The sequence below is a fragment of the Erpetoichthys calabaricus genome, chromosome 3 (genome assembly GCF_900747795.2).
Source record: "Erpetoichthys calabaricus chromosome 3, fErpCal1.3, whole genome shotgun sequence".
Taxonomy (NCBI): Eukaryota; Metazoa; Chordata; class Cladistia; order Polypteriformes; family Polypteridae; genus Erpetoichthys; species Erpetoichthys calabaricus.
This window is the reverse complement of record NC_041396.2, coordinates 150,459,724-150,478,256: the sequence shown is the minus strand read 5'-3', so window position 1 is coordinate 150,478,256 and position 18,533 is coordinate 150,459,724. Positions and strand designations below refer to the sequence as shown.

The 18,533-nt window shown below is 35.2% G+C and overlaps 1 protein-coding gene across 2 annotated transcripts in view; it reads right to left on the bottom strand.

Moving 5' to 3' along the window:
- Window positions 1-6,240: 6,240 nt before the first annotated feature.
- LOC114648399 (uncharacterized) overlaps window positions 6,241-18,533 on the bottom strand; it is a 42,348-nt gene continuing 30,055 nt past the window's right edge. Inside the window, exons 6-8 of one of the 2 annotated variants that reach the window (XM_028797404.2) lie at window positions 16,793-16,867; window positions 15,701-15,810; window positions 6,241-7,486 (exon numbers count right to left, since the gene is read on the bottom strand). In XM_028797404.2, the coding sequence (XP_028653237.2) occupies window positions 7,451-7,486; window positions 15,701-15,810; window positions 16,793-16,867 (221 nt within the window). In that variant the 3' untranslated portion in view covers window positions 6,241-7,450. The remainder of the gene's footprint in view (window positions 7,487-15,700; window positions 15,811-16,792; window positions 16,868-18,533) is intronic. The other variant, XM_051924975.1, reaches the window with a different exon arrangement.

Below are 18,533 nucleotides of genomic sequence, written 5' to 3'. Positions count from 1 at the left end.
TTGTATATTCAATCCTATAAGACACAGGGAGCCAGGGAAGGCTATGTAAGATGGGAGTTATGTGCTTGCTGTCGTGGGTCTGTGCTGGAGATGTGATAAAAGATTAGAAAGAGCACCTGCTAGTAGGGAGTTACAGTAGTCGATGCAGGATGTAACAAAAACATGGACATGCATTAGAAAAGAAAAGGAATTAGTGAATGCAAGATAGGTGAAAGAGGTGGAAGTAAAAAAAAAATTTTAATGTGATTTATATGGGTTGTATAAGAAAGGGAGGAATCAAAAATGACACCAAGATTCCTAAACCATAAAGAGATGAGCCATAACTTTCTGTTTGCTGACATGTGAAGCTTGGTCAATTAGTGCTGGAACGGTAAAAACATTTTTATGTTTTTGCTGCTCCATGCAAAATCACCAGCACCATTGTCACTAATGTTCAAGAAAGCTCACCAAGATTTGTAATACAATTGAGAGATTTTATCAGTATTTCAGTGTTTAGTTTAGTAGATTAGCCTGTTTATTATAAGTATTGTGCTGCTGGTGGTGGTATTGTTCTTTGTATTTACAGCAGGATTTGCAGTAAGTGTAACTGGTCATACAATGAAGCTGTCTATTTTGTGAATTAAAATGTTTATATAGTCAGCATGTGAAGGCCAGGACAGGGAGGAGTGCTAAAAAAAACCAAAATTACGTTGGATGGAAACAGAGTGTCAAAGCCAAGTTTTAGTGTGATAGAGTAATATGGATTAAATTATTACTAATAGTATGCATAATTTAGTGGGCAATTATTGCCCTATTGCTTTAGGGATGCATTTTTGACTTTACCTTTGGAGGTACTGTAAGTAATAAAAATTCTTTTGTGGACTAAGGACCTTTTTTTGTCCAGTTGTGTCTGGGGTTTGAGACAAGGAACCCCTGATACAGACCATAAAGTATACATTCAGAAAGTGTCTGTAGATTCATAGCCTTAGCATATTTGACAAATTTAAATGTAGACATACTAAAATTAACTAATTCAACACTTGAACAAACAAAACCAAACAATTACAAATATTTTCATGAAAAAAATCCAGAGAACTCTTAAAATTACATATTTTGCATATTAATTTTGTGCAAATTTGAAACTATATACCAAGTGAAAAATGAATACTCTGTAATAACATTTCATTTTAATTTAGGAATATGCTGTAACATATAAGAAAAAAACAAACATACAGATAAACAGTCATAATAGTTATACTGTGTAAGAAAGGACAGAGCCGGTTATACTTCCTTAGAAGGCTGGCGTCCTTCAACATCTGCAATAAGATGCTGCAGATGTTCTATCAGACGGTTGTGGCGAGCGCCCTCTTCTACGCAGTGGTGTGCTGGGGAGGCAGCATTAAGAAGAAAGATGCCTCATGCCTGGACAAACTGGTGAGGAAGGCAGGCTCTATTGTTGGCATGGAGCTGGACAGTTTGACATCTGTGGCAGAGCGACGGGCGCTAAGCAAGCTCCTATCAATTATGGAGAATCCACTGCATCCACTAAACAGTGTCATCTCCAGACAGAAGAGTAGCTTCAGCGACAGACTGCTGTCACTGTCCTGCTCCACTGACAGACTGAGAAGATCGTTCCTCCCCCAAACTATGCGACTCTTCAATTCCACCCGGGGGGGTAAATGTTAAAATTATACAAAGTTATTGTCTGTTTTTTACCTGCATTATTATCAATCTTTAATTTAATATTGTTTTTTGTATCAGTATGCTGCTGCTGGAGTATGTGAATTTCCCCTTGGGATTAATAAAGTATCTATCTATCTATCTATCTATCTATCTATCTATCTATCTATCTATCTATCTATCTATCTATCTATCTATCTATCTATCTATCTATCTATCTATCTATCTATCTATCTATCTATCTATCTATCTATCTATCTATCTATCTATCTAATAATGCATTGTAGAAGACAGAGTTACAAAACTTAGGTACAGGCTCAGCTTGTTTGTAATTGCAAATGAATTGGATATGTAAGAGCCCTTATGTGCACAAGGGGTAACACTACAGAAAGGAGCTTGTAATAACTGGTTACTGTTACAGGAGAAGACTTTAACACTTTCTTTAGTCTTAATAAGATTTACAAAGTAGCAGTGATACTTTAGAATATGGGCTTTCTATACTGCATCTATTACCTATCTATCTATTAGTCACTTACTAATATATAAGAGCTTAACAAAGGCTTTGCTTGTGTTACAGGTAAAACAATAAATGATTAACAGAAACAAGGGCCAAGGAAGTTTGTGTTAGATCATTCCTTCAATAGATGAATTGATATGAAGTATTTTTGATTAACAGACATCCATAAACATACAGTATCCTAACACATAAAGTCCCATGTATCTTTCAGTCTAAAAATATTTGTAAAATCACATTAAAATAGAGAATGTCATAACATCATATTTCATTTACTTTTAAAAATTATTAGAAATGTCCGATACTATGGTGTATACTTTACCAGTCAGTGTGATAATTACATTTTTACTGGTATAACTGGCAAGAGATCAATTTTTTATACCCAAATCAAATCACAGTAGCCAGGTCTTATGCTAGTACAAGAGACACAAATAACACATGCCATGATTTTCAAAACAATAAAAAAACAATAAATATGCATAAATGCAAAATGATTAAAATTGCAATCTAGTCTTCTATAAAGAATAACTGTAGTAGAAAAAAGGTGTGTGTGCATTTGTTAGACTGTACATCGATGCTGTTTAAGATGAAATGCAAGGTTTTAAATTATATATATATATATATATATATATATATATATATATATATATATATATATATATATATATATATATATATATATATATATATATATATATAAATCCTAAGCCTAAAAGTGCAACAATTTTGTATAATGATTTTATGTCACGTTTTTTGTCATGCTTTAAATCGGCTTATTTTAAAACCTACATATAAATGTTTGGTATCATTCTTTTCAGAATGTATCGAACTTTAATGTGATGTTGTTAGATTTTCAGATTCTTATTCCATTTTAAAATTATAAACTAAAAAATATCAAGAACTCACGTCCCGCAAGACGAGACTTTATGCCAAGATATTTAACCACACCCGGGGCAGGAAATAAAAGTCAAAGAGTAGGACAGCTGCTGTACAGGCTTATAAATGTTCAAAGCGCCTCACAAGATGCAGATCACACGGCACGGCAGCAAAAGCAAGCCAGCAGCTGATCGAGTAAAGAGGAGGTTAAAAAAGACTGTATTTGTTTCCCATTGTATCACCATTTAAGAGGGGGTTTCGGAGGAGCGACAGCATCTACTTGGGGTGTGTTCAGCCCTCCTCTTCACAACACCAGCAGCAGAGACGCAAAGTGGCTGGCACGTAGCGCAGGCTGGGGGGGTTGGTGAGCGAAGTGAGCAGGGGGGAACCCCCTAGTATATATATATATATATATATATATATATATATATATATATATATATATATATATATATATATATATATATATATATATATATATATCTATATGTGTAACAAATAAAATTAGATCTTTTCATCTCAATACAGTCCTTGTTCTATATGAGTTATTTAACACTTTTGAATTTTATTTGCTGTTAGACTAAAAACAGTTCTTTCCTACCAAAATTTTCAATGAAATAGCTAAGCCTCCTTCCCTGACTCAAACTGTCAACGCGTTTATTTCTTTAAAATATTCATGGTGTGGTACCTTTTGATTTCTAGTCATTTAACTTTGTATGTGATATTAAATAAAATATGTCATTACATGTGTTGTGCCAGAAGGAGCTTTACTTATTTTGGCTAAACATATACACAAAGTTGAAATGCCAAATTAATAATTAATGCACAGTACAATACATTCTTGTTTTACCCAATGGCAAGTTTTCAGCATCTGCAGTTCTGTTGTCTCAGTAGCAAATGTACTGTAAAACTCTCTGTATTTACTCTTATTCTAAAACTATACACATTCTGAATTTAGTAAACAATTTAAGTAAATGACCAATCTTTATTTTATAAAGTTTCATTATTGGATTTTTAGATAATGTGATACTGGAAACTAATGAGACAACAAATGTGCAAATAAAAATAGAAACCAAAGAGCTTAGCTAAACAGGGAAAAAGTGGATGTGTTTCAAATAGAACACTGATAATATGCGAGTTGTAAATGTGGTTTTTACTGTGCAGACCAGAGAAATAATGCTAAATTAGTAGTGTTTGGTAACCTTTCTTATTAATTACAAAGTAGACATAGGGCACTTTGTTGTCCAGCCCTGAGTAAAGTTTGTGTTCCTGAAGATGACCAACTAACAGTTGCATTAACTTCACAGGAATTGAATAATTTGGGGTTTGTGTCAAAAAAGATGTTTTGTTTAAAGCCTAAAATGGGCAAAAATACAGGCATGGCTAAGGTCAAAATATGATTTTTAATTCTAACTAGGATTCAATACAATTATAGTTATTGTTCAGTTTAATTTCGTATACTGTAGACACTATTTAATGTATCTCTTTCTCCTTCAGTGCAATCTAACTGTTTTTATTGTTTGGCTGTAATTATACATAGTATTTCATTTCATTACTAGCTGTGCTCCCCATCTAAGATCCAAGTAATCTCAACATAAGCTTCAGCATTAATGTTTGCACTGCACCATGTAATGCATATGTCTATGTTATAAACGATTTGGTATGGGATTTGTAAAAGCAGCGTTAATGTTTGTGATGTGCATTCTATTGAAATGAAAAATGCAATGCAATTTATTATTAATAATGTTTGTGATATTCCATCTTTTACAATAACAGACACATAGCAACCAGACACATACAGACAGACTCACAGGCACATATCCTTGTATTAAGGTGGATAAATACACAACACCAATGAAAAATTGAAAGCCGTCCATAAAAAAGTTGCCTTTTAATATGTGTTCTATTGTTTATTTCAGAGTGCAGGCGTATTTTTAAACTGCATTTTAAAAAAATTAAGGTCAGCTGAAAGTTCACCAGTCAGAGTATAACTGTGTATACATCACGGTCTTGTTCTTATATATATATTTTTTTTTTGTGCCTTATACAATTTCTTGTATTAGGAATTTGTTAGTTTTCGCATACCTCTTGGGGTCAGAGCACAGGGTCAGCCATTGTACAGCACCCCTGGAGCAATTACAGATTAAGGGTCTTGCTCAAGGACCCAGCAGAGTAGGATCTCTTTTGGCAGTGACGGGGATTCGAACCAGCAACATTCGGGATACCAGCGCAGATCCTTAGCCTCAGAGCCACCACTCCGCCCAATATATTGTGCCCAGGGCTGCTAGGATAGGCACTGGCTTCCCATGACACTTAACTAGATAAGCAAACTACAAAACGTAAGGACGAGTGATTTTAGATAAAGGGTCTTTAACATCAAGAACATTTGTAAAACAAATAAAATGGCAAGACAAATAATGCAGTACAGGATTTCCTTCATTTTCATTCAGCCCTGACAACATTCCACATTTGTGCTCCCTCATGTTTTTATTATACTGACAAATGTTACTACACATTCTGCAAGAATGGAGTTCTACTCTAATTGCTAATGTATCCATATAATAGTTGATTTAAATGGTATATTCAACACAATAAAACAAGGATGAAAGTGCTACACAATGAATAGAAAAAATGTCTCAAAATACAGAAAGGGGAATATGAGGCTTCAAAGTGATACCCATCACTTGAAAAAAATGTCATAGCCAATGTAAAGGGGTCCCAGTCTAGGAGAACAGTCCCAGGATTTCCAGAAGCTAGCTGTCACCATGGAAGTTTCTGGATCAATTTGATAAAATGGGTTTAAAAGCTCCATCCGGTCTTTCAGTAGATGAGTGTAAACCTGGGAGGAGAGGTGAAGGAAAGTGCTTGACTGGCAAAGAAAGGGTAGGCCAAACGATGGAGTAGGAAGGAAGGGACAAACAGGAGGAGAACCCAGAAGACTATACATTGGTAGGTAAATGGGTGAGCCCTACATTCTTATAGAAAGGGAGCCAGTCTTGTTTATACTCCCTACTTTAAATTTAGTTGATGAAAGTATTCATTTGCCATTACTACATTTAGAATCATAACAGGGTTGAACCATGGCACGCACAATTAATAGAGCTAACTTGGACATGTCCCATTAGTGGCAAGTGCAGCACCAGCTAGTGGTTTTGCTGATACAGAAGATAATGCCTATTTTGATAGTGAAGTGTAGAGAAAAGGAGCCAGTTAAGCTCTCCAAATAACTGGGATCATGAAGTAATCTTGTGGAGGTATACTGTATAACTACATTCACTTAGGGTGAATTCTTTAAAATTCACTTTATAACCACTCCACAGATTTTATTTAGAATTAATCTAGACTTCACAATTAATCTGACCTGGGTTAAAAACTGGAGTACCCGGAAGAAAAGTCAAGAAAGCACGGTATATAGACAATGAGTGTGAGCAGCTTTCATATGTTTAAATGTAACCTTAATAAAGGGTGTTAAAATGTATAATTACTGTATTCCAACTACTATTAAATAATTATTTTCTGAGTAATGCAAATGAGATTACTGACTTTATTGCAATTTGGAACGTTGACACTTAAAAGACATGATTTCAAACTACACAATACTGACAAGCACACATTTCTCGTACATGTGAATCATCCACTGTTCCAATGTAATTTTATGCATCAAAGTAGTTGTTTATTTAGACTGTAGTAAAAAGAAGTCTGGGAGGATCAGAATTGACTAATTTCAATGGACCACCTCTCCTCTGGAGAAGAAAATGTTCTTTGTAATATGATATACCTTAACCCTTCAATGTTAAACTGCTATAAATACAGTTTATAAATACAAAAAATATTACATTAAGAATTAAGTGCAACAGTGTAAAAGAGATAAGAAAATATTGACAACTATTATTTGTAATTTAACCATCTTGGAAAATGATCAAAACAGTTCTTTTCAGTTTAAAACCAGAAGCAGTCATAATCAATGTGACATTCTGAAAAAACTAATTTCAACATTTTGTTTTCACTATGGCACTAGGCATATCTAGTATCCACCAGCAACACGTTTAAGTCAATTTAGCATTCACTTGGCTTCATTACCACACACAGTACACAACACATCACCTCTGGCAAACAGTACTGAACACAACAAAGTGAAACGTTTCGCCTCTTTCAAACAGCTTTAAAAGTAAACAAAATCCAACTGGATTTCTGAAGGTAATAGGTGATGTGTTACCATTGCACCAACTATTGCATTTTCCCTGGTTCACTCATTCATTCCATTACAGGGATAACAGCATTCTGCATCTGGAACAGAGCAAAATTCAGTACGTTTCTTTCTAAATCTGAGCCACTGCAGCTAATGTTGCAACTGCATTATCTGATTTTAATTGTGTGTAGAAGAAGGTCAGGAGGCTTTTCTCATTTTCTTTTTTTTTCTCTTCTTTGTATTTGAATCTGTGGAGACAAAAGCAAGGTAATTTAAATACAGCTCAAACCTGAAGATGGCTGAAACAACCTATGGATAAATTTCTAAAATTATTTTGAGTAGTACTAAGGTGTTGTACCATGTTAGCCATTATGAATGTAGTGAGAAGTCAAGCAAAATGACACCTTTTATTTGCTAACTAAAAAGATTACAATATGCAAGCTTTCGAGGCAACTCAGGCAATTACTTGAAAAAACTGAGATTACGTTTTTAAAATAGATTGTGGTTAGACAGATCATACATTTCCTGAATAACCTAAAAAAAGAAAAGTCCTACAGAACTGAGAAGACAGAAGAGTGTAGGACTTGTTACAACTCTACTGACCGGTTAGTAAAAGGCTGCTGAGGCAAGGGAACCACCAGGATGGGACAGAGCAGAAGTGAATCTCAGAGGGTCTCTTCTGCTACCAGTGTCTTTTCCCTGGAGCCTATCTTCAGTAATTAACTTTGCTCTGTGCTAATCTGGTTGTGCACCGCTGTAATTTATCAGTAATCCTTAGACTAAAACATATTGTATTTTTGATCATGCAGTGGATTTTAGTCATGAAGTGGATACAGAGGGACCGAGCTGGGAAAGATGTGCAGCAGGTTAGGGTGATAAAGGATATAGATGGAAATGTACTCACAAGCGAAGAGAGTGTGTTGAGCAGATGGAAAGAGTACTTTGAGAGCCTGATGAATGAAGAGAACGAGAGAGAGATTAGAGGTTAGGTGATGTGGAGATAGTGAATCAGGAAGTTCAACGGATTAGCAAGGAGGAAGTAAGGACAGCTATGAAGAGGATGAAAAATGAAAAGGCTATTGGTCCAGATGACATACCCATGGAAGCATGGAGGTGTTTAGGAGAGATGGCAGTGGAGTTTTTAACCAGATTGTTTAATGGAATCTTGGAAAGTGAGAGGATGCCTGAGAGAAGTGAGAGGATGCCTGAGGAGTGGAAAAGAAGTGTACTGGTGCCAATATTTAAGAATAAGTGGGATGTGCAGGACTGTAGTAACTACAGGGGGATAAAATTGATGAGCCACAGCATGAAGTTATGGGAAGAGTAGTGGAAGCTAGGTTAAGAAGTGAGGTGATGATTAGTGAGCAGCAGTATGGTTTCATGCCAAGAAAGAGCACCACAGATGCGATGTTTGCTGTGAGTGTGTTGATGGAGAAGTATAGAGAAGGTCAGAAGGAGTTGCATTGCATCTTTGTGGACCTGGAGAAAGCATATGACAGGGTGCCTCGAGAGGAGCTGTGGTATTGTATGAGGAAGTCGGGAGTGGCAGAGAAATATGTAAGAGTTGTACAGGATATGTACAAGGGATGTGTGACAGTTGTGAGGTCCTTGGTAGGGATGATGAATGCATTCAGGGTGGAGGTGGGATTACATCAGGGATCGTCTTTGAGCCCTTTCTTATTTGCAATGGTGATGAACAGGTTGACAGACAAGATTAGACAAGAGTCCCTGTGGACTATGGTGTTTGCTGATGACATTGTGATCTGTAGTGAAAGTAGGGAGCAGGTTGGGGAGACCCTGGAGAGGTGGAGATATGCTCTAGAGAGGAGAAGAATGAAGGTCAGTAGGAACAAGACAGAATACATGTGTGTAAATGAGAGGGAGGTCAGTGGAATGGTGAGGATGTAAGGAGTAGAGTTGGCGAAGTTGGATGAGTTTAAATACTTGGGATCAACAGGACAGAGTAATGGGGATTGTGGAAGAGAGGTGAAAAAGTGAGTGCAGGCAGGGTGGAATGGGTGGAGAAGAGTGTCAGGAGTAATTTGTGACAGATGGTTATCAGTAAGAGTGAAAGGGAAGGTCTACAGGGCGATAGTGAGACCAGCTATGTTATATGGTTTGGAGACGGTGGCACTGACCAGAAAGCAAGAGACAGAGCTGGAGGTAGCAGAGTTAAAGATGCTAAGATTTGCACTGGGTGTGACGAGGATGGATAGGATTAGAAATGAGTACAATAGAGGGTCAGCTCAAGTTGGACGGTTGGGAGACAAAGTCAGAGAGGCGAAATTGCATTGGTTTGGACATGTGCAGAGAAGAGATGCTGAGTAAATTGGGAGAAGGATGCTAAGGATAGAGCTGCCAGGCAAGGGGAAAAGAGGAAGGCCTAAGCGAAGGTTTATGGATGTGGTGAGAGAGGACATGCAGATGATGGGTATAACAGAGCAAGGTACAGAGGACAGAAAGATATGGAAGAAGATGATTTACTGTGGCAACCCCTAAGAGAAGAAGTAGATTCAGAAAGAATTCAGACCCCTTCACTTTTTTCACATTTCACATCTTGTAATCACTGGTAAAGGTGCTTCAACGAAGTACTGAGTAAAGGTTCTGAATACATTTTTTTATTTTTAATAAATTTGCAAAAAAATTCAAAAATCCTGTTTTCACTTTTTAATTCTTGGGTATGAAGTGTAGCTCAGTGTGGGAAAATATAAATGTAAATGATTTTAGCACAAGGCTGTAGCTTAGCAAAATGTGAAAACATGGTGAGGTCTGAATACTTTCTAAATCCACTTTATTTTAGCCATGCCATCTGCATTAATTTTATTCCAAACAAAAATAATTAAAACTACATTTATTATAGTCATTTGCAAAAAGTGGTTTCTTTTAGCTACATTAATCATAATATTACTCATGCTCACTTCATTTTCTTTTATTCAGATCACTGAGTTATTTAACTGGCAATAAGTTAATATGACATAGTGGTGCTTCAGGTTTTAAGGATAGCTGTTAGGTAATCACAAACCCCACAGCTTATTTACTGTATAGTGGCAGTGTCATTCTGGAGGCACTTTCTTCTGTTAAATTAGAGCACCTTTAGTTTGAATTATTGGTACTTCAAAACCTTACTAAAAACTACAAATACGAAAATGTGCCATATACAGATATTTTTGGAAAATCAACACATTTAATTACTCAATATAATACACCAGTACATTTCCAAAAACATTTTTGTCTTACCATATTATTATACGTACTAACTGTCTAATACATCTAAGATGGGCTGAAATCTAAGTAATCAACACAGACCTCAGCATGAAAGTCTGCAATGCACCATGCAATGCATGTGTCTCTGTTATATGCCATTTGATAAGGGATTCAGTTTTCATCCTTTTACAGTATATAATATCCACTCTCTGTACTTAGGTGTTTGTATAATATGAGGCAGCCAATATCATAAGACCTGTTAGTGGATTTAATTTTTTGAACATATTTCATTTTTATGTTCTAAATAAAACTAACAATAATTATTAATTATCATTAAATTAGTGAACATGAAAAGAAGAGGATACACAATGTGTAGTATGTGTCTAAATGTAATTTTTGTGAAAAGAGCTATACAATATAATAATTCACTTGAACTGATCTGTGCTGAACCAAACTAAACTGTCAAATGTAATATCCATTCCTCAATTTTGTTAACCCACCTTTCCCACTAAGGCTGGTAGCACACTATGTGACTTTGAGTAAAAGATTATGTCAAACATAAACACAGTATTGCCTGGTCTTGAGGATGTCAGATTATACAACAGAGTCACAAGAAATGATGGATTACACAACTCCATCACAACTTCTCAGCACAGTTTCAAATATCCAAAGTATGTCAAGCTTGTCATATTTTGACAGCTAATTAGCACGCTGCCTGACAGTACTGGTGGTGCATGTTTTCCAGTATGAGGGTTTTTCAGGTATGGTGAGTTCATTCACTATTTATATACATATTAACTGTGCAACTCTTCTAAGATGGGTTGAAATCTAAATAATCAATGTGGACCTCAGCATTAACATCTGCAGTGCACCATGCAATGCATATATCACTATTATATGGCATGTGGTAAAGGTTTCATAAAAGCAGTGTTAATGTTTGTGATGGGCCACCTGTTGGAATGACAAAGACACAGCAATCAGACAGACACACAGAAGACACTTATCCATTTGTTAAGGTGAATATACATTATCAAACCTCCTTTATGTATTTCATGGTCACTGGGGGCTAGTGTCTTTTCAAGCAGCACTGATTATAGAGTCACTCATATTAGAGTTAATTTAGAGTTGTTCATTATCTTAATGTATACTTTTAGAGGTGAGAAATGAAAGCTGACGTATGAAAATACATGCAGACATGAAGAGAACCTGTAAATTATTCACAGACAATGGACTGGGAGCAGGATTTGAACACGAACTCTAAAGCAACACCACTATCAACTACACCACTGTCACAGACTTTCTAGATAATTAAAATAAAGAAAAAAATCATCAGGAGTGAAGCAGGAGAACAGGCAAAGTGAAAAGAACATTCAGCATTCTGAACAACAAATGTCAGAAACCAAACATCAAAATCAAAATGGTGATCCCAAATTTACAATCAAAAAATGTAATCCCTAATCTAATGTCATACCCTTGTATCACTAGAAAAAAATGTAAAAAGTTTTTACTAGGCTAGGCTAGAGCTAGGATGTTTTGCAGTTGCGTGTTGCCATTTTATAAGATGAAACACATGTTATGTGACTGGCAATGAGGAGAGCAACCATAAACAGTATGGTAGCGAGTATTGTTTCAAAATTGTTTCAAAAAGTTGGTGAGCATCCAAAAACAGATTATAACATGGTGTTACCAGAGTGATGATAAAAGCATAAACAATCAGGAAAACACATGCAAATAGTCCTGCATACCAGGATGCCAAAACTCAAAGCCATTATAACCACAATATCACTCTCATCATATAGCATTTCATGTCAGATGAATGCGCTAAATTAAGATTTGTTCATTTTATTCCATAGGCAGCATTTTCATTTTTATTATTATTACCACACAGATACCACTGTATCACGGTGCCACCCCTAGATCAAGTGTTTGTGAAAAATAAATCACATAGCATGCAAAATTCTCATTTATCTAAAATTAAACTGCATTCTTACCTTGGGTAGAACTTTTTACAATCAACCTAGATGATTTAATTGAAGAACATCCTTCCAAACTCTTTACAGTGTGTTTTCTTTCAGATGACCGATCCTGTTTAATAATGTGTTATAAAACATTCATTATAATCCTGTCATTTATCTTCTAAAATATATATGTATCCATCATCTAAGCATTCTTTCTTCATTGAATGCTTGCAGTGAGACTAGAGCCTATTCCTAGAAGCCTCACATGCAAGGCAGAGGCCTACCCGGAATGGCATTCTAGTTCAACCAAGGTCACACTTGAGCACACAGATATGCTTAAAGAAGGCCAGTACAAAGCTACTAATCCGGCTATGGTAACATGCACGTCTTTGGTATGTGAGAAGAAATCAAACTACTCAGATGAAACATAAGTAGGCTGCATGGGCTGTGAGGGAGAAGCACTGATTACACCACCATTGTGCCGTCCAAAACAGAGGTGCATTAATTATTACAGATCTAATCCTTGTATTTATTGCATCCAGTATTTCCTCCTTAATCCTGTATCTCATGTTTCTATATATACTGGATTGACTGTTATCTTTAATTTGAGTTAATCATGGTCAGAATAGAGATTACAGCATGCTGTGTATCATCCTGGATGGGACATCAAAATTCAAGATGTCCTGGCAAAATGTGTTGTGTTATAAATAATGGAAGGATTTTATGATTATACTTCACTTTCAAAAAGTATTACTGATTGTCTCCACAACTTTGATTATATCTGATGAGTGAAAAGTAGTGTTAACATAAGTATATGTCTAGGAGTAACTCTCTTGTGCCCCTGCACACAGAGAATACTGCACACCAAACAGAGGACTCCAGCATTGCAGAATGCACAACCTTATTAAAAATGCTAACACATTTTTGTAGGGGATCCTGAACATTTTCCTGCAGCAGCAGGAACAAAGTTTTAACCTAAAATACCCATGATTAAGTAGCACATGTACAAGCAAAATCACAAACTTATTTGTTCTATTGGGATGATTTATAAGACATCTGTCTTCAACATTGCATGTTTTGAAGAAAGGAGTCCATGGTGTAATCAATGTGAAAGGTATAAAAGCTCCACACAAAATGTATAACAGAATAAATCAGCACTGAAGAAAGGCTTATGACTGCACTATGATATCACTAACTTATACAACAAGGAAATGCTTTATTTGAGATAAAATAAGGATGAAAAGTTTATACTCGTATTTTTTTGTGTTATGTTAATATAACTAGGTTTTCATCCATATATAGTATACTAGGGGGTTACCCCTGCTCGCTTCGCTCACCAACCCCCCTTGCCTGCGCTACACGCCAGCCACTTTGTGTCTCTGCTGCTCGCGTTGTGAAGAGGGGGGCTGAACGCACCCCAAGGAGACACAGTCACTCCTCCAAAACCCCCTCTTAAATGGTGATACAATGGGAAACAAATACAGTTTTTTTTTTACCTCCACTTTGCTCGATCAGCTGCTGGCTTGCTGCTGCTGCCGTGTCGTGTGATCTGCATCTTGCGCGTCGTTTCGAACATTTAAAAGCCTGTACAACAGCTGTCTTTGTCATCTACAATTTGTCTTTTATTTCCAGCCCTGGGTGTGGTTAAATCTGTTGGCACAAAGTCTTGTCTATGGGATGTGAATTCTTGATATTTTAGTTTATAATTTAAAAAACAGAATAAGTGACATAAAAAGTCACATAAAATCCTTGCACAAAATCGTTGCACTTTTAGCTTTGGATTTTATATATATATAGAGTAGATAACATCCATTTACTTTACTAACAGTTTTGCTTAATATGTGGCAGTTCATATCATAAGACCTGTTGCTGAATTTTGAAAAGTATGTTCTAACTAAAGAAGGCAAAAATTATATGTGATATTAGATTAATAAGTTTGAAATAAGGAAGATACACAATGTGCAATATGTATCTGAATCTAATTTAATGAAGAGTGCAATACAATATAATAATTCATTCAATTAAAATGATCTATGCTGAAGCAAACTAAACTGTCAGTAGTAATATCTAGTTCTCAGTTTTGTTAACCTACTTTTCTACTAAGGCTGGCGGCATACTACACGACTCTTGAGTCAAAGAGCATGTCAAACATAAACACTCTATTGTTGGGTCTTGATGATGTCAGATTACACAACGAGGAGTCGCAGGAAATGATGGATTACATGACATCATGACAAATTCTCAGCACAGTTTCAAATTTCAAAAATATGTCAATCCTGTCGCATTTTGACAGCTAATCAAAATGTTGCGTAAAGCACCAGTGGCTGTATAGCGAGTTCAGTTGCAGTTTCTGCCAAATTCCATTCTATTGTGTTACAACAAACACTCTTCTGCTTGTGTAATCTGAAGCTCCTCCTTTTCTTCTGGCTGCACTGTATACATTATACTGTACTTTCAGCAGAGTGCTAATTGGCTGTCAGTTCTCATACCCACAAGAGCACCTCCCCATGACTTAAGACAAAATCAAACCTGTTTGGATTTGCCAGGCTGAGTCACAGACCACTATGACTGAGTTGCCAGTGATGTAAAATATACAACTGGAATTCCAACACCGCAATTCATACAAACCTTTAATATTAAATACATGATTGGAATAACAGGAAATTGCTGGAAAGGTTGTATAGTGTGACACTGACTTTTAGGAGCTGCAGAGTAGTCTGGGCAGCAGCATTTGTGCAAAAGAAAAAAAAATCAACCCTAAATGAGACACCAGTCCACTGTAACACACACTCATACATATCCTCACAGTAACTCATGAGTCCAGATTAGTCATAGTAGAAAGTGGCTCAAGTATTCAGAGAAAGCCTATGTGGACATTGCGAATAATAGGTAGAGTTGCTTTGAAGGGAAGCTGAAGTACCCAAAAATCGGATTGAATGTAAAATCTTCTCACAGACAGCTGCTGTGGCAGGATTCAAATTCAGGTGAATGGAAATTGAGGCAGCATTGTTTATCTCTGTAACACCATGTCACCCTCCATTCATTACAATTATTCTAAAACTGCAAGATATGTAATCAGAATGACCATGCAAATTCAAATTAGAAAAATAATAAGGCAATATATAGATAAATTAAATCATGATATTTATTATTCCATAGAAAAAAATTTTTACATGTCATTTACTTAATCCAGCACAAAGTGCCTTTTATTACAACCCAACTTGATATTCACTTTTTAAATATACATTCTAATTCAGTGTATGTTAGCCTTCCCTAAAAGTTTGTGAAAAAAAAACTTGCCTGTTTCTCTCCAGTTTTACTTCCCAACGTGAGGACTTCTCCTATGAAATGACCCCACTCTTCAGTAGGGGGACTCCAGTCAGAATTTTGGTTTAACGTAAATAAATCCTCTGAATAAAAAAAAAATTAAAAATAAAATGAAAATTTTAAAAATAATAATGATTTTACTCAGGACATTCATCTTAGTAAGGTTTAAAGTAACAACCTTTATATAAAAGCTGTATAGCTCTGAAACTCTGAAATAAGAGTATAGTAAAGAACCATCATTATTATTAAAAACACCAACTCATTAAAACATGATCAGTGTATGTGCAAGATAAAGTGGCTACCAGCAGCTACTATCTTTGTGGACTGACAAAACTTTCCCATCCTTAACACTGAATATTTAAATAGAGAATGTTCAATAAAGATATGACAATATTGTCTGTGGTGTTTGTTTAATCAGACTCCCTTTATTATGATGACTTAAATTATGATAAGATCATATTTATGGAGTCATTCAAGTAGAAATTCAAAAAAAAGTCAAAGGATTCAAATCTTTATCCTACAACCTCACAATTCTAAAGCATTATTTACATAATAATTTATTTTTCAAACTTCCTATTATTTCAACTCTAAGGTTATAATTAGAAATAAACTGCTAAGCCTAGAGTACCTTAATGTTTCCTTAAATCAAACCTATTTATCAATGATAACAACATAAAATCAAAAATGGAGGCAATTTAAAAAGAAGCAACAAAAGGTCAGGACAGTCTGTTGGATTACTTAATAAACCACATAGATGACCCTTTGTGTTATAAAGAAGTCACAATGTTTTCACAAGAAAAATTTTTTTAATTACCATTAAGATTGGCAATAGCAATTTTCTCCTACAATATATTTTTAATGTTTAATATCTAAATAAAACTTTAACTCACAATTCAAAATGATCTTTTACTTTTGCATCTTTCAATGATTAAACATAAAATAATAATGTTAGTACCTTTTGGCTATTACTCAAAAAGAATTCTCAGAAACACTATAGTGTAGCTCCCTGTTATAAGAAAGTATTTCAATGGTAAGATATCAGGAAAAAATTAACCTGTACATTACCTGACAACAAGGAAATATCAGGTACTGTCCCAAAGGTCACTGGCTCCATAGCGGCGTAGTTTACACTCCATGTTCCTTAAAGCAAACCATAACATTCCTTACATTGTCAAAACATAAATTATGTACATACTGAGCTTTGATAATATTAACTTTAAATTAGGTCTTGGTATTCCATTAATGCCTCTGTATTTCTCTATGTCAGCAAAGTTTGCAAAAGGGATGAAATTTGGTTATAAATATATACAGTATGTTGTAACTTATTCAGACTGACTCATTGTACTGACAGACCAAAGTAATAAGTTCTCTCTTTACTACTATTAAAATTAATCTCATAATAAAACTAGTATTATACAGTATATATATATATATATATATATATATATATATATATATATATATATATATATATATATATATATATATATATATATATACAGTGTAATAATATATATATATACTACATATATATATATATATGAATGGAAGAGAAGGTCTGTGATACGGTTTGCATATTTGCAATTGGAGATTGCCTTTGATTCTTGTAAGTCTAAGCATTATCCTCTGATGAAGACCCCTGATAGGGGTTGAAAGCTCAGGAATAAAACTATTTTATGATACGTGATTCGTTTTTTCTCCCTTCATGGATCTCCAACTGCAAATATATATATATATATATATATATATATATATATATATATATATATATATATATATATATATATATATATATATATATATTATATATATATATATTTATATATATATATATATATATATACGTATATATATATATATATATATATATATATACACAGTATATATATACTGTATATATACATATATATATATATATATATATATATATATATATATATACACACATAGATATATATATATATATATATATATATATATATATATATATATATATATATATATATATATATATATATATATATATATATATATATTGTGACAGGTGGCCTCAGCTATTACCAGGCTGGGACACCAGCTGGATGGAAGGACTGGGGAAGAGAGCATCTCCAAGGCACTACCTCCCCTTGGACTCTAGAGATCAGCCCTTCTGGGTGGCTGTGGCACCACGGCTTCCTACAGGACAAGCTGTGACTTGGAGTTTGGCACAGCCCCGCTGGGTTCCTTGGGGGCCGCCGGGGGAGCCGTACAATAGAATATCACCACACATGGTATTCCAGGTAATACTGATGAGCCACCTAGAGCACTCCCAGGAGTAGAATAAAAGGAGCCGCCTCACTCCATTCAAAAGCCAGAGTTGGGAGGAAGTGGACGAAGCTTGCTGAGACAGGAGTGGAGGTGGAGAGAAGAGAGAAGGAAAAGACTATGCTTTGTCTTGTGGACATTGTGCTCTTGTGGGGAGCTAAGAAATGTGCTTCCACACCTATAAATAAAGGTGTGTTGTGTGACAATTTGTCCTGCCTGTCTCCTGTCTGTGTCGGGGTTAGGGCGCCTTTACATGCCCTGGTGATTCACAATATACTGTATATATACTGCTGAAAAAACTTAAAGAAACACTTTTTAATCAGTGTATAGCATCAAGTCAATTAAACTTCTGGGATCTGGTCAGTTAAGTAGCAGAAGGGGTTGTTAATCAGTTTCAGCTGCTTTGGTGTTAATGAAATTAACAACAGGCGCACTAGAGGGGCAACAATCAGTCAACCCCCAAAACAGGAATGGTTTACCAGGTGGAGGCCACTGAATTTTT